Below are 24,493 nucleotides of genomic sequence, written 5' to 3'. Positions count from 1 at the left end.
ACAGCAATGTGATTGACACTTAACTGTCCACTGAAATGCCTTTGCAAGCCACTCAGTTTAAGGGCAATTAGAAATTGGAAAAAAAAATTCTGATCTCACCAGCGACATCCAAAACCCATGAAAAAATTAAAAAGGGAAAATATCAACAGGTACTTGGAGAGATTTTAATTAATTAAGGAGATCGAGCACAAATTTGTAAAAGGTAAATTGTGCTTGTGTTGATGAAGTAATGGATAAGGTTGATGGAGAGAAAGCAATGGATTTTGTTTGCATAGATTATAATAAAGCCTTCAACAAAGTATCACATAAAAGACTGGCTAAAAAAAACATCAATGTTCTTGGAACAGAAGGATCAGTGTCAAGTTGGATAAGAAATTGGCTTAAAGACAGAAAGCTGTGAGTTATGGTAAATGGTTGTTTTTCTGACTGCAGGATGGCAGACAGTGGTATTCCCAAAGGTTCAGTATTAGGACCATATATATCCAATGACCCCAAACTTGGAATTGCAGCTGACAGTAAGGGTGACACCAAATGAGTGCAAAAACACATAGGCTAGCTTCTGGCAGAACTGACAGACAAGTGGCAGATGTAAATTAATAGACAAGTGTGCAGTGATGCATTTTGGCAGAAGGAATGGGGAAAGCAATAGAGATTAAACGGCACAGTTCAAAGGAGCGTGTAATGGTAAAAAGAGCGTGTTAACGGCAGAGGGACTTGGGATTCATATGTATAGATCTTTGAAGGTAGCAGATTCGATTGAGAGGGCAGTTAGCAAAGCATATGGAATCTTGGGCTTCATAAATAGAGGTACTGAGGACAAATGCAGGGGCACTATGTTGAACATGCATAAAGCTCTGCAGAGGCCACAACTAGTGTATTGCATCCAATTCTGGTCACCCTTAGGAGGGATGTGAGGGTTCTTGAGAGGTTGCAGTGACGATCTACCAGAATACTTTCAGGGATGGTGGGTCTTTAACAAAAGGTTCGGGTGGAGAGTTGGAATTGTTTTCCTTGGGACAAAGGAGATTGAGAGGAGATTTGATAGAGATGTACAAGATTATGACAGAAGTAGATAAGGTAGACAAAGAATAGCTGGTCCCATTATCTGATGATAGAAGGATAGGGGACACAGATTATATGTTTAGAGCAAAAAATGAAGGGATACATAGAAACCCTACAGTGCAGAAGGAGGCCATTCGGCCCATCGAGTCTGCACCGACCACAATCCCACCCAGGCCCTATCCCCATATCCCTACATATTTACCCGCTAATCCCTCTAACGTACGCATATCAGGACGCTAAGGGTCAATTTTTAGCATGGCCAATCAACCTAACCCACACATCTTTGGACTGTGGGAGGAAACCGAGCACCCGGAGGAAACCTACGCAGACACAAGGAGAATGTGCAAACTCCACACAGACAGTGACCCAAGCCGGGAATCGAACCCAGGTCCCTGGAGCTGTGAAGCAGCAGTGCTAACCACTGTGCTACCGTACCGCCTAGAGGAACTAGAGGGACAACATGAGGAACAACACTGTTACACAGCAAGTTTAAAGACCTGGCACACTCTGTCTGCAAGGGTAATGGATGTAGAGGTGATGAATGATTTCAAAAGGAAATTGGATTGGACACTTGAGGGAAATTAGCTGACAAGGTTATGTGGATAGAATGGGATTCATTTGATTGCTCTACGAAGTGTCAGCATGGGCTCGATGGGCCAAACAGCCTCCTTCTATGCCATAATGACTCAATGACAATGCATTACATTGTTGAAGAGAAGATTATCTAATTTAACTTCATCTCAATTATTTTCCAGAATGCGAGCTTTGATGGCTGTTTCAAAAGTCATACAGGATACTTGCATATTATTTATATTGTGCTACACTTTACTGCTCAGCATCAAGTAGCAAATGATTAGAAATTGGGTATATTTTCAGTTGTAAATGCAATCTCAGTACAAATAGTCATTTGGTAGTACAGAACTAAGTATTGCTGAGAAAATAGACATTTTGTCAAAGCTTTTTGTCTTGCACTGATCGGACAGATGCAAGAATACCAAATACCAAAGGGAATAAGAATGTATCCTGCATGAGAAGATGATGCTGATTGGATGGCATGTGGGTGAGTCCATTGCTTTGACAGCATATCTCTTTTCTCAGCTCATCTCAGTACAGTGAATGCTGCCGGCAGAACAAAATACTAATATCACTCCCATACTAATCCTCTCATTCTGTTGCTCCAAATATTTTGCACAATGTTCACAGTAATAATCCTGTGCAGTAAATCACAGAGGATTGGAAGTGTCATAGGTTATAGTTGGGCAAAAATTAATATTTTTAAAATCTAATAAATAAAATATAACAAACGTATAGTATAGTTCTATCTCCTTTATAAGATCTGTGTTATCTGATATCTAGAAGCAACTGACTAATAATGTGTATCTTATTGAAAGAGATTCAAACCATGTTTTCATTGTTGCAGATGCTATAATTACATTGTGAATTGTGGAAGCGAAAACATGCCTTTCATGAATTGAATTAATGTTCATAAATGCAGGAAATGGGAATTCATGAAAAATTGAGAAACCTTTTGAGCATTGTAGATTCCTTAAAAGATTACAATACAATGCAATATCAACAGTCCCCAAACTAACATCAGTTTTAGCACAAATCAACACATTGGGAATATAAGAATATACCTTTCTGTAGTTTCTTTACTGATGTATACTCCCAGGTTACTTTGTTTTACATGGCTTATTTTGACATCATTTGGTAAACATAGACTAAACTGATTAAAGTAAACCTCTTAATATCTCTCATTAGCACGGTGAAAGCTGCCAAAATCAATGATGACATATAATTGTTCAAATAATACTGAATGATAAATTAAACTGCAATAATAACAAATTGTCACATTGGAGCAAAACGAACCCCACAATTTTACTGGAAAGCTTCAATTTGCAGTTGCTTATTTCAGTGACCTCGTGGTTACCATATTTAAAAAAGACACTTTTGTTTAAACTCAGTCAGGACTTCACATTCCAGTCATTGCATGAAGATGGCTTATGAACAAATTAGAACAATGGAAGACATGGGAACAAAGGCAACATAAAAGTAACAGACCAATGGACATCCTTACTTTAAAATAAATGACAATATGGAGAACAAAATTTGCCATTACATGTATGGCAATACTTCAGGTTCTTGACCCAACTGAGGAACTGAACATGCATCAACAACGTTTTATCAGAAAGAGTTGAATTATACATGGAAACGGTGCATTTCAAGAGTTTGTTCATCAGCATAACAAGGTCAGAAAAATATTTTAGATGTGCAATAATTAAATAACATGGGCTGGTCATGTGAAGAACATGCAACATTCAGTAGTCTTGGTAGAAATAACTACATTTATCAAAACTATTTGTTAAAGGTTCTTTGCTGACATTTTAAGTATTTAAATATGGAATCTATAGGCTGGGACTTTCAGCTTTAGCAGGGCATAAAATGGAAGGTAGCCCACTGGCCGCCATTTTGCCCTGCCAAATTTTTCTCTCTATTAAAGCCCCTTCACCTCCTTCAATCAGTCTGGTATAGCACATTCAGTATCCCCACACTGGACCACTGGATTCATAGTTTTGCCTTAAAAACTCAATCAGAATTTGAGTCAAACCCCAGGTTTGTTTTTTTTTCCAAATTCAACAAAATAACCTTGGAGCTAATTTCTTAGATGAAGTCTACTACAGTTTATCTATATTTCCATTGGTTCAAATTTTAATAGATTCTACTAAATTGGAATGATCTATTCATTTAATTAAATTCAAGAACAGAGTTTTCTAATTAACTTCCGTGCTCCGCCTGAGCTGCCACTGCGCATCATTTTTTGATCTACTGAAGTATTTATGAATTACAATGAAAAACCCCTTTATTCCTGCTGTTAGTCTCCATTGCATGTATCTGGTTTATTCCTGCTCTTAGTGACAGTCTTATTTACAAAATACCATGGTAATATAAAATTAAATACATAACCATAAACATTTATTGGATTTTCATGCCTTTTATGACAACTTTGGGTCAGTGAGTTTGTCTCTGAGTGTGTAAGTTATGTGTTCAAAACCCACTCCAGTGACTTGAGCACATAAGCCAGGTTGTAGTATTGTGAGTTGTGCACAATCACAGGTCCTGTACTTTGAATTATACATTGGCTATAAAGCCATTTGGGATGTTTTGAGTCATGAAATGCATTATATAAATCAAGTTATATTTTGTAGTTTGTAAATGAGAATTGTATAATGCCTAGAATCCTCTCACAAAATAGTAATGCATGAGACACAATCTTGGCCATTATATCGTACTGTTATCATCACTGACATCTACAATTAGTGCATTGTGGCAAATGCTCAATTACAAGTTTAACACTTATTCTAAAGAGTGTCTTAATTCCTGTCACTGTATTATGTTCATCCTATGTTCATCACCAGTTAAAACATAAAAGGAAAGAGAGATATAATGGAAAACATTCTTAAATTGGAGTAGTCGGATAAAAGACAAACGGAATCTTGGAATGCATGGCTTGAGGGACACAGCATATATCCCAGGAAAAGTTCATTAGCTTTTACAAAACACTAGTCCTTGAAAATTATGTACAGTTCTGTGTCCGTGCTGTAAGAGGGACAATCTGATATAACAGGAAGTACACAGAAAGGCAACTAAGTTGAGAAACAGGATTAAATCTGTGTCCTTTGAAAAAAGCCTTGAGATGACATAAATGGGTCTTTTTCTGATTTGTAGGCAGTGACTAGTGAGGTACTTCAGGGATCTGTGCTAGCACCCCAACTGTTCACATTATATGTTAATGATTTGGATGAGGAAACTAAATGTATTATCTCCAAATTTGCAGATGACACAAAGTTGGCCGGGAGGGTGAGCTGTGAGGAAGGTGCAGAGATGCTTCAGCGTGATTTGGACAGGCTGAGTGAGTGGGCATACGCATGGCAGATGCAACAAATTGTGGATAAATGTGAGATTATCCTATTCGGTAGCAAAAATAGGAAGGCAGATTCTTATTTGAATGGGTGTAAATTGAGAGATGTGGATACTCAGTGAGACCTTGGTGTCCTCGTACATCAGTCGCTAAAAGTGCGTAGATACAGCAGGCAGTAAAGAAGGAAAATGGTATCAAATGAAGGCAAATTGGCCTCCATAGCGAGAGGATTTGAGTATAGGAATAGGGATGTTTAACTTAAATTGTATAGGGCATTGGTGTGGCCACAATTGGAGTATTGTGTGCAGTTTTGGTGTCTTTATCTGAGGAGGGTTGTTCCTGCTATAGAGTGAGTGCAGCAAAAGTTTACCAGGCTGATTCCTGGGATGGCAGGACTGTCATATGAGGAGAAACTAAGTCAATTTGGATTATATTCATTGGAGTTTAGAAGTGTGAGAGGAGATCTCATAAAAACGTTTAAAATGCTAACAGGATTAAACTGGGTGGATTCAGAAAGAATGTTCCCTATGGTGTGGGGAGTCCAGAACTAGGGGTCATAGTTTGAGGATAAGGGATAAACCTTTTAGGACTGAGATGAGAAATTTGTTCACACAGAGAGTGGTGGATCTGTGAAATTCACTGCCACAAAAAGTAATTGAGGCCAAAACGTTGTGTAATTTAAAGAAGGAATTAGATATAGCTCTTGGGACTAAAGGGATCAAAGCGGGATCAGGATATTGAATTTGATGATCATAATGAATGGCAGAGCAGGCCCGAAGGAGCGAATTGCCTACTCCTGCTTCTATCTTATATATATGTTTCTATGTATGTTTACGTGACATGTCCAGATGTGATCATAGAAACATAGAAACATAGAAGATAGGAGCAGGAGGAGGCCATTTGGCCCTTCGAGCCTGCTCCGCCATTCATTACGATCATGGCTGATCATCCAACTCAATAGCCTAATCCTACTTTTTCCCAATAACCTTTGGTCCCATTCACCCCAAGTGCTATATCAGGCCGCCTCTTGAATAAATTCAATGTTTTGGCATCAACTACTTCCTGTGGTAATGAATTCCAAAGGCTCACCACTCTGGGTGAAGAAATGTCTCCTCACCTCCATTCTAAATGGTATACCCTGAATCCTCAGACTGTGACCCCTGGTTCTGGACTCCCCCACCATTGGGAATATCCTCCCTGCATCTATCCTGTCTAGTCCTGTTAGAATTTTATAAGTCTCTATGAGATCCCCCCTCAATCGTCTGAACTCCAGTGAAAACAATCCTAAACTAGTCAATCTCTCCTCATACATCAGTCCCGCCATCCCTGGAATCAGCCTGGTAAACCTTCGCTGCACTCCCTTGAGAGCAAGGAAATCCTTCCTCAGAAAAGGAGACCAAAACTGCACACAGTACTCTAGGTGTGGCCTCACCAAGGCCACTTATAATTGTAACAACACATCTCTGCTCCGAGACTCGAAACCTCTCGCAATGAAGGCCAACATGCCATTTGCCTTCTTTAACTCCTGTTGCACCTGCCTGCTTACCTTCAGTGACTGGTGCACAACGACACCCAGGTCCTGCTGCACACTCCCCTCTCCCAATTTAAAGCCATTCAGGTCGTAATCTGCCTTCTTGTTTTTGCTTCCAAAGTGAATAACCTCACACTTATCCAAATTATACTGCATCTGCCATTGATTAGCCCACTCACCCAACCCGTCCAGATCATTCTGAAGAATCTCTGCATCCTCGTCACAGGTCACCCTCCCACCCAACTTGGTATCGTCTGCAAACTTTGAGATGTTACATTTTGTTCCATCATCCAAATCATTAATATATATTGTGAATAGCTGGGGTCACAGCACCGATCCCTGTGGCACTCCACCAGTTACTGTCTGCCAATTTGAAGGGCACCTATTAATTCCAACTCTTTGTTTCCTCACTGCCAATCAATTTTCTATCCATCTCAATACACTTCCCCAATCCCATGCGCTTTAATCTTGAAATATTCAAGAGAACCCCACAAAATCAATAAACTGGGATCTCAGAGCAATGCCCAACACTAACATAATTTACAGGGCAAGGGGTCATGATGGAGAGTGTAGTGAACTCAGTTTTGATAAGAAAACAATTAAAATACAACTTGTTCATGTGTTGAAGAAAATCAAATGTAAAAGGATCTCCCGAGAGGGTTGTTGTTTGTTTGTGTGTATATGTGTGTGTGTGTGTGTGTGTGTGTGTGTGTGTGTGTGTGTGTGCGGCGCGCACACGCGGAAACATAAACGAGTGAATCATGGATATAATTTTGGCAGACATGGCTACTGAAGGGAAAGAAAGAAAATGGATAGGATGTCTATGACTTTTGAGACAAGCCAAATAGTGGGAAATTGTCTTTTTCCCCTAGCTTACCCCTAGGGTATCCAAAACCAAAGGACATAACAACCGCTAACCAACCCAATAAGAAAGTCAGGAGTGAATGTAGAATTTGCTCCCACATGGGAGTGGTTGATTGGCATAGATGCATTTATGCTGAAGCTAGATCAGTCTATGAGTCAGTAGGATATTTGCTTGGATGAGATGAAGCAAAATGGGAGGAGGCTTAAGTGGAGCATAAACACCAGCATGGGTCTTTTGGGCTGAATGGCCTTTGTGTTGTAAAAAGTCATTCAATTTAAAATGGAGAATTGTAAGACAGCACAAATATTTTTTTGTTATATAATGCCATGACAGTGATTTTTGAAGTGAAATTTTCAGACTAAGAGAGTCAATTCCTGGCCTGTGTCCTCTTCCTGTCCATTATTTATTATGGCGAAACCTGTCTGCTTTTGAGGGCACTGTGTGTCAGGTAAGAAGAATTCTTAGTGGAGTGCTTGAGGCATTCTCATTGTGATAAAGCGCTATACAAATGCAAGTATTATTCTTATAGTGTTAACCATAAAACAATCAAATTGACAAGAAATATTTAACCCTTTACTTGGGCAAAGCTACTTTTCTCCTACCAAAATATAACCTTTTTGAAGGAAAAGGCTGTTGGTGAGAGCAAAAGATTAAACAGACAGCATTTAATACAGGCTGCACAACATGTGAAACTTGGCTCAGAAAATATTTTTCACTGTTATTTTACATTGAATTCTGCTAAACTTGTGGATTTTGAATACTTTCCGATGATGTTAAGAAAATGTATTTACAGTAAAGTTGGCACTTCCACTTTTTGAATACCGATAGTTACCATCCCAACAGGCAGGCAAGGATGGATCTGCAAATATTACAGCCTATTTCTAATTTGTAATGTTCATACCGAGTGACATGTTACCATCATAGTTTACACAGAATCCTCCGTGTTAAGCACACAACTCCTCCTTAAGAAGTGCGTTGCTCTTTCATGAAAAATGTGTGGCCTGGAAGCGGTCAGTCCAGGGAAAGTAATGGTTGAGTGTTCTCATCATCCTTATCTATGTGTTTCAGAACTCCAGCTTCAACCACTGACTGAGACCTGCAAGTAAAATGAAAGTGTATTCAGCACGAGGAGTTGACCACAAATATGTTACGAGCGATGCTTTTTTGATTTTATTTTTCCAACACCTGCTGTGTTTGAGCCGTTCACTGTCTAGGCTCAAAAGATACTGAATAGTCACTCGGGTAAGGCACTGAAGGACAGCTGGTTGTAATGGAACTGTACCCAGCTTGAGTCAGCATCTTCAGGACTGCAAAAGAAAATGTTGGGGGGGACGGGGAAAGAAATCAAAACAAGCAGAATGCTATGATCAGGCCAGAGAACAAGGAACCTGTGAGTTGATTCTGCAATCAATAACTGTACATAGCTTGTCAAATGTAATTAATGTCGAAAGCCAAAGATCCGGACAGGCCAGATTCTCAGAATCTGCTTACAGCACCCTGTTTCCTTCTCATTCCTTGCAAAAGGGAGGTGATGGCCTAGTGGTATTATCAGTAGACTATATTAATCCAGAAACTCAGCTAATGTTCTGGGCACCTGGGTTTGAATCCCACCACGGCAGATGGTGGAATTTGAATTCAATATATCTGGAAGTAAGAATCTACTGATGACCATGAAACCATTGCCGATTGTCGGAAAAACCCATCTGATTCACTAATGCTCCTTTAGGGATGGAAATCTGCCACTCTTATCCGGTCTGGACTACATATGACTCCAGAGCCACTGCAATGTGGTTGATTCTCAACTGCCCTCCAACGGCAACTAGGGATGGGCAATAAATACTGGCCAGCCAGCGACGCCCATATCCCATGGAAGAATAAAACAAAAATGGAAATTTAATTTTTAAAATGAGTGTGGAATTTCTGTTCCATAGTGTGTACAGTTTTTTTTCCTCAGACTTCAAGTGTGAGGCAATTTTTACTCCTATTTCAGCATTGATACTGTAATGATCTTGTTTAAATTATTAATTTTTTTCCTTCAAACGTCCCATTATCTGGAAATATATTACAGGAGCTGAGATTTCTACAGGCTGGGAAGAAATTCTATTCCTGGCTGCCTGATTTATACAAGAAAAATGGGTTACAATCGGTTAAAAATCAAATGAGTGCCTTTGCCTAAGGGACAGAGTAGTGATGAACAGTTTTTTTTCAGACCAAAGGGAAGTCTATAGTAGTGCCGCCCAGGGGTTGGTATTCGGACCAATGCACATTTTAATTTATATTACTGATCTAGGTTTTGATATACAGGACATAATTTCAAAAACTGCAGATGAAATTTGGAAATATACTAAATAGTGAGGAGCATATTAAAAATCTTCAGGAAGTTTAGGTTGATGAAATGGGCAGACATACACTACAGATGAAATCTGATGCAGAGAAGTGTGAAATGATACATTTTGATATGAAGAATGAGGAGAAGCAGTATGAACTAAATAATATAATTTTGATGTGGGTGTATGAGCAAGAATGCCTTGGGGGTCTCTGCATACAATCTTTAAAGGTGACAGGACAAGTTAAGAAACTATTATAAGTGCATGTGGAGCTCTTTGACTCTATTAGTAGAGCATGGAACATAAAAACGAGGGCCAGAACTTTCTGGCTTCTCCTGCTGGTGGGATCTTCCAGTCCTGCCAAAGTGAACGGATGTTTTAATGGTCCGCCATGGTGAGACCCATCGCGCCAGGACCGGAAAATCCTGGCCAAGGAATCTTTAGAAAACACTGCTGAACTTTGTATTCTATTTAACCCATCACACTGTAGGAAGGTTGTTAAGGATCCAGAGAAGAAACAGAAGGGATTTAGTTAAATAATATTCGGGGTGACAGACTTCAGTTTTGTAGAACGACTGGAGAAGCTGAGCATATTCCCGTTAGAGCAGAGAAGGTGAAGCGGAGATTGGATACAGGTATTCAAAATCATAGTAAGAAGTCTCACAACACCAGGTTGAAGTCCAACAGGTTTATTTGGTAGCAAAAGCCACTAGCTTTCGGAGCGCTGCTCCTTCGTCAGGTAAGTGGGAGTTCTGTTCACAAACAGGGCATATAAAGATACAAACTCAATTTACAAAATAATGCTTGGAATGCGAAAGCTCCGAAAGCTAATGGCTTTTGCTACCAAATAAACCTGTTGGACCTGGTGTTGTGAGACTTCTTACTGTGTTTACCCCAGTCCAATGCCAGCATCTCCACTTCAAAATCATAGACAGTAATGATAGCATAAGAAAGGAAACTGTTTCCAGTGGCAAAAATATGGGCCACCAGATTTAAGGTATTGGCAAAAGAGTCAGAGACAATGGCTGGAGTTTTCTGGTTGTTCCTGTTGATGGGATCTTCCGGTCCCGCCAATGGCAAACCCTGGTAGTGGTGGGTGCATATCATGGGAAACGCTGTTGACAGTGGCAAGATCTTCACCAATGGCAAACAGCCTCTGGCGCCACGAAACATGCCTTGTGGGTGCAGAAAATCCCACCCAACATGTTGAAGTATTTTTTTCACACCACTGTACCAAATAATATAAAATACACTGCCCAAAAGGCGGGTGGAAGCAGATTCAATAGTAATATTCAAAAGAAATTGGAAATATATTTTGAGGGGGGGGTATTTAGAACATAGAACATAGAACATTACAGCGCAGAACAGGCCCTTCGGCCCACGATGTTGCACCGACCAGTTAAAAAAAAAAACTGTGACCCTCCAACCTAAACCAATTTCTTTTCGTCCATGAACCTATCTACGGATCTCTTAAACGCCCCCAAACTAGGCGCATTTACTACTGATGCTGGCAGGGCATTCCAATCCCTCACCACCCTCTGGGTAAAGAACCTACCCCTGACATCGGTTCTATAACTACCCCCCCTCAATTTAAAGCCATGCCCCCTCGTGCTGGATTTCTCCATCAGAGGAAAAAGGCTATCACTATCCACCCTATCTAAACCTCTAATCATCTTATATGTTTCAATAAGATCCCCTCTTAGCCGCCGCCTTTCCAGCGAAAACAATCCCAAATCCCTCAGCCTCTCCTCATAGGATCTCCCCTCCATACCAGGCAACATCCTGGTAAACCTCCTCTGCACCCTCTCCAAAGCCTCCACATCCTTCCTGTAATGTGGGGACCAGAACTGCACACAGTACTCCAAGTGCGGCCGCACCAGAGTTGTGTACAGTTGCAACATAACGCTACGACTCCTAAATTCAATCCCCCTACCAATAAACGCCAAGACACCATATGCCTTCTTAACAACCTTATCTACTTGATTCCCAACTTTCAGGGATCTATGCACACATACACCTAGATCCCTCTGCTCCTCCACACTATTCAAAGTCCTCCCGTTAGCCCTATACTCAACACATCTGTTATTCCTACCAAAGTGAATTACCTCACACTTCTCCGCATTAAACTCCATCCGCCACCTCTCGGCCCAACTTTGCAACCTGTCTAAGTCTTCCTGCAAACTACGACAACCTGTCTACCACACCACCGACTTTGGTGTCATCAGCAAATTTGCTAATCCACCCAACTATACCCTCATCCAGATCATTAATAAATATTACAAACAGCAGTGGCCCCAAAACAGATCCCTGAGGTACACCACTTGTAACCGCACTCCATGATGAATATTTACTATCAACCACCACCCTCTGTTTCCTATCCGCTAGCCAATTCCTGATCCAATTTCCTAGATCACCCCCAATCCCATACATCTGCATTTTCTGCAGAAGCCTACCATGGTGAACCTTATCAGAGGTTATTTAGAGGGGTAATGGAAAAAACAGGGATTGGGATTATTGGAAGGCTCTTTCAAAGAGCTAGCACAGGTAGATGGACCACTGGACTCCTTTGATGCTGCATCTCTGAGGAACCAATGATTCCAACTGAAAATGATTTAGCGACTTCTGATAAAGGTCTAAATAACAACGGGAATTAAATAGAATTAATAGCTGTTTCTTCTCCCTTCATTCATTTTATGTTGGCAAGTAATCTCAACTGTCAGCACTTTTATGGTTTTAATGAACTTTGTGAAGCAAAACTGCAGTTGGCTGTATTCGCTGTCAAAATATTGATAACAAATTGCATGCCTCCAAGTACAGATTTAAATTTTGCATTGAAATTGTAATTGGAAAAACAAGCAGGGTGCCCAACTGCAGTTCCATTTCAGGAAGATCAGAGTACATCACTGATCACAATATGAAACTTAACCAAGAACAGGTTTTTTTTTTAACGTGCTCACTGCATTTCAACTTTCTCAGCTCTTTTCCTTTTCTTCAATTTAAACTCATCCAATCCAATATTGATTAATTGGAACAGGATACACTGATTCCCTCTGTTCATTCCAGATTTCAATCACAACTAACCCAAATATATCATGCAATTTAGTGTACAAGAATTACAACTAATTTTTAAGTATAGTGTTGCTGCAAACTGTTTTTGTGTTGCGCTGGCATTATGGGGTAGACATTGGACTGCATTATACCTTTCTTTTGGCGACAAAGCTGACAAAATGCTGACAAATGTAGCAGTTTGTGCCCAATATGCACAGGCATTTGGCCTACTGCTAAATCTGTCAGACCCATTTATTTAAGGCAGCGGTCTAAAATAGGCATTGAACCAGAAACAAAGTAATTGTCCTGGTGTTTTCATAAACATAAAAGTAGCTATGAGTAGGAAATGTTTTAATTTTACTGTTGTAACAATTGTGAGATCAAATACCAAGTATTGATCTTACACTGGAGTTCAGAAAGCCCTAGCACCTCCCTAGATTGCATAAGTTAAATCTTCCCTTGAAACCCCACTGTAGTAAACACTCCTGGCGGGGGGTAGGGCAGGTGGGGCGGGGGGGGGGGGGGGGGGGGGGCTAGGATGGGGGAGAGGAGAGGCCAGCAGGCCCGGAGACTTCAGTACCGGGCCCGCTAATGAGGTTTAAATCTTCATTTGAATAATTTATACAGTTCCACGCCGATTTCTGGTGGCCACGGATGCACGGAGGCTGTGGCTCCCAGCAGGAAGCCCACTACACAGCCTCCACTTGAGTCTCCTGGCAGCGCAGCAGGCTGGGAGAATCACCTCCATTATTTTTAATGACCGCATAATGGGATTTAGATTATTTTAAATTAAAGTTACCTTTAACTTTAAAACCTGAAGGCTGAATACTGGTCAGTCATGAACTGGGCACCAATGAAGAATTTAGCTGCAAAGGTCAGCAGTCTCTTCAAGATTTTTCATCCACTAAAACTAAATTAAGGTAGGAGAAACCATGCAAAATAATTTACCATTCGCAGTCCTCTGCAAAAACAAAACTTAGAATCCTTTCATTGCCAAATACCACAATTTCAAAAGAAAAGGCACATTCTTAACAGCTTTGAAACTGTGTAACATCTACTTTCTATCCAATCTATCAAACAATTTGATGGGAAATGTATTTTAACCGTGTATAATTAGGGACACAGTTTTGATAAACAGAAGAATACAGACCTCTTCATGGACTTTGGAGAGAGCCCCTTATCTACATCTTTGAAAGACATATTATAGGAATCACTGACATATTCATTGTCATCATCATACTCATGCTCCAGCAGAGTTCGTGCCCAGGTTCCCATATCATAAGGTGGCAACATCCCTCCAAATTCTGAAGGCAGGATTTCCGGATGTATAAGCTGGTGAAGACTGTTTAGGTTATTTCCATGCATAAATATCTAGAAAGATAAATGCAGCAAATAGCACATAAATTTAGATACCAAAAATAATAAAACAGTTACACATTTCAAACTAATTTTGAAATAAAGTTAGTCACAATGTTAAACTCAACAGAATCCCATGTGATCCTTACCTTTTTGCAACAATTTCTGTGTCACACCTTGTGTGGAACAAGATAAAGATGGCCACTAATTTCCTGTTTTTTTTCTGATTAGTGGGAGTCACTGGGATTTACCAGCAATGACCAATCCATGAATAACAATTACCCTTTTTGTGCAAGTGAGTTTCCAGCGGATCTCACAGTATGTCAATCTCACCTTGAAGATACCTTGTTCAACTATAATGACGCATCAATATAACCGTTCTATTCATTGATGGTTTTTTTCTAAATTAAAGATTAACAATTGGCTAAAATGAAAAAAATTAAGAATCTTTTAAAGCTTGTTTTCTCAAAGCATTATTGAGAGTATTGCTTATAGGAGGTTGTATACCTCCATCTTGTAGGTTTAGAACGAATCACTTTCAGTGGTGAGTTGGCACACAGTATCGGCTGTGCTGTACTTGTTGCTCCTGGTGTTGTAGAATCATGCTTGATTTTGCTAATGTTGTGTCATTTGCTAGTACAGTTGTTGATATTGCACCATTTGTTGAAGTTGTCTTGTTGGTTAGTGCTGTTGCTAGTGTTATTGGTAATCTTTTCTGGCTTCTCCAGCTCAGGTGTAATTTGAATATAGACTCTGCTCCTTCACATTTTGTTTTTGCGGGTTTGGTCTCAGTGATGTATATGACATTGAACTCTCAGCTTCATCAGCAACATTTGCTGGTTTCTAGGTTTCCATGATTGGATCCTGTACATGTACAGTATGTCCTTTCAACAGCTCAGGCAGGGGTTTAGCACACTTGTTGAAGTGTTGACCGCCTTCTACCTATGCATCAGAAGTTGTTCTGTTTCCTCCTGTTCACTTGGAGGGAGAATCTTCCTTGGCAGAGGAATCTTATACATTCTTCCAAGTAATAGCTCAGCAGATGGTTTCATGTCAGCCTTGAGAGGTGTAGATTCGAGTGACAGTAAGGCAAGGTTTAGGTTTTCCTTTCTCTCTCAGCATTTCATGAGGGTTCTCTTGACTGTCTAGACATGTCTTTCCATAAACCCCTGTCTCCTTGGGTAATGTGAAGATGAGGTGATGATGTTAAATCCATACCCTTATACTCTCTGGAGGTGAATTCGGTTCCATTGTCACACATTATTAGAACAAAGAACAGTACAGCACAGAACAGGCCCTTCGGCCCACGATGTTGTGCCCAGCTTTATCTGAAACCAAGATCAAGCTATCCCACTCCCTATCATCCTGGTGTGCTCCATGTGCCTATCCAATAACCGCTTAAATGTTCCTAAAGTGTCTGACTCCACTATCACTGCAGGCAGTCCATTCCACACACCAACCACTCTCTGCGTAAAGAACCTACCTCTGATATCCTTCCTATATCTCCCACCATGAACCCTATAGTTATGCCCCCTTGTAATAGCTCCATCCACCCGAGGAAATAGTCTTTGAACGTTCACTCTATCTATCCCCTTCATCATTTATAAACCTCTATTAAGTCTCCCCTCAGCTCCCCTCCGCTCCAGAGAGAACAACCCTAGCTCCCTCAACCTTTCCTCATAAGACCTACCCTCCAAACCAGGCAGCATCCTGGTAAATCTCCTCTGCACTCTTTCCAGCGCTTCCACATCCTTCTTATAGTGAGGTGACCAGAACTGCACACAATATTCCAAATGCGGTCTCACCAAGGTGCTGTACAGTTGCAGCATAACCCCACGGCTCTTAAACTCCAACCCCCTGTTAATAAAAGCTAACACACTATAGGCCTTCTTCACAGCTCTATCCACTTGAGTGGCAACCTTTAGAGATCTGTGGATATGGACCCCAAGATCTCTCTGTTCCTCCACAGTCTTCAGAACCCTACCTTTGACCCTGTAATCCACATTTAAATTAGTCCTACCAAAATAAATCACCTCACATTTATCAGGGTTAAACTCCATTTGCCATTTTTCAGCCCAGCTTTGCATCCTATCTATGTCTCTGTTGTTCTTTCAGTAATCCCTTGCTCAGTGAACAGAACTTGTACTGTTGAGATGATTGTTACAGCTGTTAAATCTTTCACTTTCAGATAAAAGGGAACTTTGAGTAGTAGTTTGCAATTACGAAATACCATTCTTGATTTTGTGTGAATATGTTGGACCCACAGCCTGCCATGGTCTGGGTGGTACTTCGGTAGCTATCATCTCCTCTTTCTGCTCTCTTTGTACTTCTGGCATACGTTACACGTAGACTCCAATCTTTGTATATCTTTGTGGGTGTCAATGCAAGATAAAACTAATCCACCTTCTGGACAAATTTTTCCTGCATCATATTGGGTATGACTGTTCTGGGCTTTGCCAGCGGAGCACCATCTCCTAGTAGGATGTCACCTTTGATAGGCCAGTACTATCATATTGCCAGCTGCACTTGCTGTTTCTAAGTTGTCTCTGAATCACTTACAGGGAGAGCATCTTGAACTCTTCAATGGTCTTATCTCTAATTTGACTCAGTTTCAGTTGTATAATGTTCACTAAGTGATGGATCCTTATAGATAAATCTTTTACAACATGGACTACAGCTCACCACCACTTTCTCAGAGTTAATTAGGGATGGGTAATAAATGTTGGCCTAGTCAGCGACATCCACATCCCGTGAATGAATACAAAATAATAAAAAAATTCTCCTCTGGCGACAACTGAGATAGGGAATCTGCCAGCATGATTTCTGTTACTAGCCTGTATTTCAGTGTTAAATTATAACTCTGAAGCCTCATATCTGATCTCAGCTGATGTTAGTGATTTTGATGTGAATGCTGTCGATTTCCCATTTTGTATCAGGGCTGCTCCCAGTCCCTTTGTGGAAGCACGTACTTGTAAAGTGACAGGTTTCTTTCTGTTGTAGTATGACTGACTTGTCTCCTTGCATATTACTTGTGTAACTCTGACCACTGGCACTCAGTATCTTCTTTTATCATCTCTCATAGTTGCTGTCTATTCTAACATGTGAGGTACGAAAGAACTCACGTACTTAATCAATCCAAGGCAATCCTCAGCACTTTCTTGTCTCTTCGAGCTTCTGTCTCAGGGATATCTGTGGGCTTATTTCTCATTCTCTTTCTGATGGGAAAGGTTGCGTGAATTTATTTTCCCCAGCCATTTTACGCAGTTGTCCTGTTCCCATTCCTATGGCATCCCCAAACTCATCGTCATCTTCCAGGCTATAGATGTTTCTTTTACTTCTCATTCATCAAGTCACTCTGTCTCTGATACCTCATTTGCAAATTCTTTCTTTGTCCTGCACAGATCTTCCCAGTCTTTGGGCTTTCCACAAGCTCTGCGGTTTGCTCCAGGACTTGGTTTGTGTCCAATACGTACACCGTTCTGAAGAACTGGCATTCTGTCATCTTCACAAAGCATTTGGCTGCATTTAGTTTGAACCCAGCTTTAGTGGTTCTCTCCATGGCTCCATGTACAAGGTGGTCGTGATCTCTTTCGTCTACATCACAGATCTGGATATCATCAGTTATGTCAACTGCTCTTCTACAGCCTCAGTATGTCTTATCTACTTTCTGCTTGAACACCCTGGCTCAATTTAAGGGCAAAGAGTAGACGCAGGAAGTTGTACCAAAAGGTGTGTTGAATGTTCTCAACAATGAAAATTCTTCATCAAGCTTCATGTTCCAGTCTTCATTTATTTGCATCAAACTTGCTGATAACTTCCACCATGCCAATGCTGGTGTGATTGCATCCAGGGTTGGAGTCGGATAGTGAATCATCTTTATTCTTTGATTAAGACCTTTAGAATCCAAGCAAATTTTTAACTGCCCATTTGGCTACTGTCTTACCACAATGGAATCACGATGGAATTTACCCAATCTGTAGGCTCTGTGTCTCCTGGGATCACCTTCATTTCATCCATCTCTTTGCTTTTAAGCTTTCTTTTTAGTTTACTACTAATTTACATGTGGAATGAGTCACCGGTTTCATTGCTGGGTGTGTAGTGAATGTGATGCTTCAAAATATCCAATTGTTTCATCAAAACACTCTGGGTACCACCCTGTCATACATTTGCACTAGATTAATTTTGGCTTCTGATCAAAAGATGCTTTTCAATGGGTGTAGGATCTACAACCCTCAGTGCCATCTCCTTCAACTCATGGTTACTGAGATAAGCTTCAGCTCTCCACAACTTCTCATAGCAGGACCACCTGTTTCCGTGACATGCAACGTTTCCCTCATGTGCCACTCTCATTTGGATGGTTCAGTTCCTCAGTTCCTCGATTCTTGGCTTCAGAGCATCTTTCCTTGAGTAACCATTTACTTTTAAATTTTCATGAACAATCTTCCGGAATATTCGGAGTAGAATTATGTTACTCTGGTACCAAGCTTTAGCTTCAGATTTGTTGCTGTGGGCTTATTTCTCATTCTCTTCCTGATGGGAAAGGTTGCGTGAATTTTCTCCAGCCATTTCATGCAGTTGTCTGGTTCCCATTCCTATGGCATCCCCAAGCTCATCGTCATCTTCCAGGCTATGGATGTTACTTTTACTTCTCATTCATCAAGTCACTCTGTCTCTGATACCTCATGTACATCTTCTTTCTTTGTCCTGCACAGATCTTCCCAGTCTTTGGGCTTTCCACAAGCTCTGCAGTTTGTTCCAAATGTGGGATATTTCCTTCTGTCATGAACTCATGGTCATCCACAGCTCTTGCATAGCTTTCCCTCTGTCTGGCACACATTCTTTTATTGTGGTTTCACTGCGTCAAACCTGCTGTCTTTCTCTTGACTTAACTGAAAGCTAGATATTTGGGTAGTCAGGACCTCAATATGTCTACTTCTAGCTTCAGCTGGTCTGGCAGTGTCTACAACCTGTGATATTGTGAGCCTGCCCTTCAAATTAAATCTTTTTGTACTTCAAGGTGTGCAGAGTCCCAAATGAGCTGATCTAGCAATTCTTTTCATCTGTGTCATTAATTTTACATTTTTTGGCTACATTTCTCAATAGTGTTATGAATTTGTCAACAGGCTTACCTGATTCCTGCCGCAGGCCTTGAAATGTATATCTGTAGATCCAATGATTTGATTTTGATGGTGAGGTATGTTCAATTTTTCAAAAAATGTGTTTGGGTTTCTATTGCTGTTCGCCTCAGCTTCCAGCTATTAAACAAATCTAATCCTTTCATTCTTGCCACACAAAAGGATGTAGCCGAACTTTTCCTGTTGGCTTGTATCTTTTAGAAAGCTGCAGGATGTCAACATGCACTTTTCTTTCAACTTCTCAAATGCCTCTATAACATCATCAGTCTCCCAATTCATCATGGGCTGGAGAGTTGAGCATCATTGCTTGGCAGTGACCATTTCAATTTTGCATGATTCACTCAGTTTTTTCCTCTCTGGTATGAATTCAGGTTGATTTTTTTCAGTCTAATTCAGCATCGAATCCATTAAAAATGGTTGGGTTTTTACTCACTGCGAACCTGCTGTTGCCACATTATGTCTTCTGGTTCTCATGAGTCACAAATAATCACACTTTAAACTCAAAATGCTGGGTGTTTTTCTTGCTGCTTTCCATGTGGCTGGTAGACATTCTCGCTTGGCACAACAACGCAGTACAGCAACTAAATGTGGCGCCCCAGATGTACATTCTCATAACAATTATGAATAATGTAACAACGATATAACAAACTATTTTGCATGGCTGAGCATGTGTGTCAACCCAAGATGCCAACATGTGTATTGCCCTTGTGGGAACTTTCAGGTTGTTGTGCAGTTTAGAGTGAATGTTGGTCACATGCTGATAGTCCTGTGGAACATGGGGAAATTTCTTGTTTTCTGACGTTTTCAGTGAAAGTTTGTGTTCTTTAGGTTGGGAGATTTAAAAAAATCTAATTTTCAAATACCCTCATCATTCCAAATCAGGTCTATCATGAGCAGCTGCAAAGTTCTCTCAGTTAAGCCTGCACTTGAACCATAGAAGAATATAGTGGACAGTCTTAAATCTCAGGATCTTATTCAGAATTTTAAATGAGAACATCAATTAAAATGGATCCAGTCTGGAAGAATGAAGTACTTAGTGCTGAATTTTACAGGCAACTGGTGGGAAAAAACAGGTGGGTGCATCCATAAAACAAGGGCACTGTGCCACTAGTGATGCGCTCACTGCCCCCTGCCACTGCCATAATTTTAGGAACAGCTGGGCTGCCCAGCTATGGCCCAATTGAGACTCTTAGGTGGACAATTAATGTCCCTTGAAGGACGCACCCCACCACCACTCTGATTTAGGAGGCTTCAAGAGAGGATTGCGACCAACATGCAATCCAATAACAAAAACAGAAAACCCTGAAAGATTTCAGCAGCTCTGACAGCATCTGTGGAGCGAGAGTAGAGACAACAGGCCCAATTTCACCATCGCGTTGCACCTGTTTTCAGGCGCAAAAAACTTGATTAAATTGACTTAATGGGTTGCACACCCAACTTTACCAACACTTCCCCCTTTACCACTGCGTTCCCCCATTCGGAATCGATGCGAAACAGATATGCTTCATGTAAATCTGATTCGGGCACTCCATCAGTGAGGGTTAGTGAGGAGGTAAGTGCTGAGCGTCCAATGGCTCTCTGCTTGAGATCGGTGGGGGGGATGGGTTGGGGGGCAGGTGGGAAGGTGGATCTGATGGCCCTCTGCTTGAGATCAGTGGGGGGGGGGGCGGTGAAAGGGGGGTCTGCTGCCATTCTGCCTGAGATCAGTGGTTGTGAAAGGGGGTTCGCTGCCACTCTGCCTGTGATCAGTGGGGGGAAGGGGGTCCACTACCACTCTGCCTGAGATCGGAGGGGGGAGAAGGGGGGAGGGTCCCATGATTGGTCTGGGTGGCGGGGTGTGGGGAGGATAAGGGGTCAGTAATGTTGTGGGGGTGGGGCAATGTCTGTGGTGGCCAGGGGGAGACATTATCCAGCCCGGGAGGTATGTGGCAGCGGAGCAGCATTCTATCATTTTTTTTCTGTGCATGCGCAGTTAGAGGTGCCTATTGGAGCTGCAGGATTTCGGGCGCGTTAAGCCTCGCCCACAGGCTTGTGCAGCGAGATTCGGAATCGCTGATATTTTTGCAGGTAGAGTGCGAATGGGGGCGCCTGAGAACGGGTCTAAAAGTCGGATCTGAAACACTCCCTGTTTCAAGTCCGCCCAGCACTTAGAATCAAAATGGTAAAATAGGCCCCAATGTTTTGAGTCTGGATGACCCTTCGTCAGAGCAGTAATCCAATAGGTTTAACTCTGCTGGATATTGATCAGTGAAATAGCGGGGTGTGCTCCCTTCCCCATCCTCTTGTGCCAATTGGGGGATCCTCCTCACAGCTTTGTCTTCCCATATCCACCCTGCCCTCTGATTGGTCTGCACCTGCTGGCCTTCGATTGGCCCACAGCTCCATGAGGCAAGACTTCCTCCTGGAGATGGACGGAAGTCGCATCTTATTCTAATTAAAGGGGCGCTGTTTGAAAAATTAAAGCAGCCTGAGCTGGCCAAACAGAGGCAGGCTCGCTCCCAAAATCCATGCTGGGGTGCAAGCAGCCTGCCCTTAGCATATAACCCTGTCTTTAATTCCCATGCTTATATCTAACTCAGATTCTTGGAGCACAGAGCAGGACATTTATCTGACTGGAAGTGTGTTACCCCAAAAGAATGAGTTTAAATTGCTCCCATGAGCAGATTTGTGAACAGCTGGTTAATATAATATATAGTAACACAAAAGTGGGAATAAGGTAACATTCAGTGATGCAATATTTCATCTTAAAGCTATGCTTTCATGGAAGAATACTGAAAGGGACGAGTTTTCAACTTTGTTTTCTCCATGGGGAGCCTTGTCTGCTGAGAGCACATGGTATAAATGGAGGCATGTATTGTTATGTGTACAGAACACATCAGAGTTTCTAGTCTGTACTATCAGTGGAAAAGACTCCCTAACGTGACTGCAAAGTCATAAACTCACCCTTAACAACAGAGTGTCATGTTAAACAAGGACTGTTTAACATGACAACTTGTTTGGCAAAGCCTTTTTTGTTTGCTTATGTGGCACAATGAAGTAAATCTGATCAAAATTCATTACAATGCCTTGTACACACAAGAAGATAAATTAACTGATCCTGTATTCCCAGTAGGGAGTTGCACTTGAATAGAGTACAGGTTACAGAAACTTAAGAAAGACAGTCCTCTTGTATGATTATAATTGCACCATTGCTATAAATAACCTGTTACACTTGGGTGAACAGAGAAAATTGCTAATTTTCAGGTCTACAGCAAAGATACTATTTACGTAGGATGCTGATAACAGGCTGGGTGCGGTTTCATGTCCTTTAATCATCAATTTAGTCTAAGCTTTGACTCATATGGACTCGAAACATTAATTCTGTTTCTCTCTCCACTGATACTGTCAGACCTGCTGAGTTTTTCCAGCATTTTATTCCTTTTCAAATTTCTAGCATTCGTACTTTTATTAAACATATTTGTCTTACCCTTTTTCTGGTCTTCTCTTTCAGGAAGGGCCTAATCACAGTATAAAGAGCATGAATGTACCAGGGCTGATTGACAAAATGAATTCCTCCGAATCGAGAGGGAAAGCTGTCCTGTAATGAAAGGAATACACTTAGGAAGGAGTGAGTCTTTTAACGGTGCCAGATTTGTATTTAATTCCAATGGATTTACTTGTTTACCCCCTTCACACTACATGCAAGCAACATATGGGGACTCCTGCAGAGATCACGATCACAGAATTGCAAAGTTGTTGAACTCAAAGTACAGCGCTTTTTCAAATAACATGTTTAATTAGTCTCCCCCATCAGGAACTGTGCGGCCTCAAATTACTCTTGAATAAAATATTCGAAATGAGGCCTGCTCTAATTGCAAAACATAAGAGCCTATAATTCGGTAATGTGATGCTACCAAAAATGGATGTCAGCTGTAATGAGAAATATCAGCCAATCACAATGCATCTTAAACAACAATTCTTTAACACTTCTCAAGCACCTAATAAGCCAATTATGTCTAAATCTCACAAACTGGAGTGTGCAATTATGGGAACAAATGGCTGATTGCCAGCAGAGAGAAGCATATTTCAATAACAAAGGACTCCAAGCTCAGCTGGCTATTATAATGAAGCATCGGGTTAACATACTTGGAGGACAAGGAAGGGTCGGAAATAAATAGAACATGTAGTAACAAAGGCAGCTTGCAGATTAAACAACCCTGAGAGGAAAGGAGGGAAAAAATCCATTAAGTTTAGAGCATAACGTTAAGGCAAATATCGCTGTAATCAGTGGCAAAGGGAAATAAGCACCCAAAAAAATGTTTTCTGGCTGAGAAATGTTAACAAGGATGTGGTAAGTAAGATAATTATAGCCTAGGAATAGCTGCTGGCGATATCAGCAGTAAACACTTAAGATGTGTATGATAATCTCAGCATGATATCATAACACAGGCCTTAACCCATTTAAAATAAATGAGTTAATATTTGCTAGTGGGCAGATGTTCATATTTGTCCATTAATATTATGAACAGTAAGCACCAACATTATTAAACATGTCATCATGTGAGAACTAGTGTGAGAAGGAATTTCTACGATTGACATTATCTTTCTATGTCTTGATTTCAATGACTCTTCCCCTTAAAGGTAAAACCAGCAGGTAGAAAATGGGGCACTCTGCAAAAGGTGGTTGGATGCACACAAGAAATACTTATTGAGAAGGCTATGATTGATATTTTGGTAGAGAAATAATTAAAGCTATAGATTCATGGAGGTTCAATTACAAAATGACTGGTTTTGTCATATGATTCTGATACTCTACAGGTCCAGAACTTCTCAACATTGCTCCCACAATACCATTGTGACTTTGCATGAAGTGTGGTAGATACAGGGTTCCTGCTGCACTTCTGCCTCAGTTATAGCAGGTGGAGTGGGAGGAATTGCAAGGAAATTCATTGTCTGTAGTTCCATTGAGTTTCAGCGTAGGGCGATTGTGCACAGACACAGAATAGAACATGCTATGCATCATTCATTAACAGAAATGATTTTCAGAAGAACTGATTCTATGATTGGACTGAAAGATGTTTGTTGCTCCCAGCACACTCAGTTTCTGATCCTGTGGTTGGACTTACTCCGCTGAATCTGTAAGGCTGGCTAATTCAAACTAATCGCCTTGGCTTCCTGCACCATTGTTACGTGACTCGTGATTATTGAATCACCTGGACTTGGATAGTATGAAGGTCTGCAGCATTGTTTTCTCTGGAGGCTGAAAGTTGT

The 24,493-nt window shown here is 41.0% G+C and overlaps 1 protein-coding gene across 1 annotated transcript in view; it reads right to left on the bottom strand.

The window, feature by feature from the left end:
- Positions 1 to 8,388: 8,388 nt before the first annotated feature.
- clvs2 (clavesin 2) overlaps positions 8,389 to 24,493 on the bottom strand; it is a 79,676-nt gene continuing 63,571 nt past the window's right edge. The window contains exons 3-5 of the mRNA XM_078213708.1: positions 22,710 to 22,820; positions 13,903 to 14,123; positions 8,389 to 8,473 (exon numbers count right to left, since the gene is read on the bottom strand). Coding sequence (XP_078069834.1) covers positions 8,389 to 8,473; positions 13,903 to 14,123; positions 22,710 to 22,820 — 417 coding nt within the window. The remainder of the gene's footprint in view (positions 8,474 to 13,902; positions 14,124 to 22,709; positions 22,821 to 24,493) is intronic.

This window comes from Mustelus asterias, chromosome 5, assembly GCF_964213995.1.
Source record: "Mustelus asterias chromosome 5, sMusAst1.hap1.1, whole genome shotgun sequence".
In the NCBI taxonomy this organism is placed as follows: Eukaryota; Metazoa; Chordata; class Chondrichthyes; order Carcharhiniformes; family Triakidae; genus Mustelus; species Mustelus asterias.
Note: the sequence above shows the minus strand (reverse complement) of the source record. Positions and strands in the feature narration are given on the sequence as shown.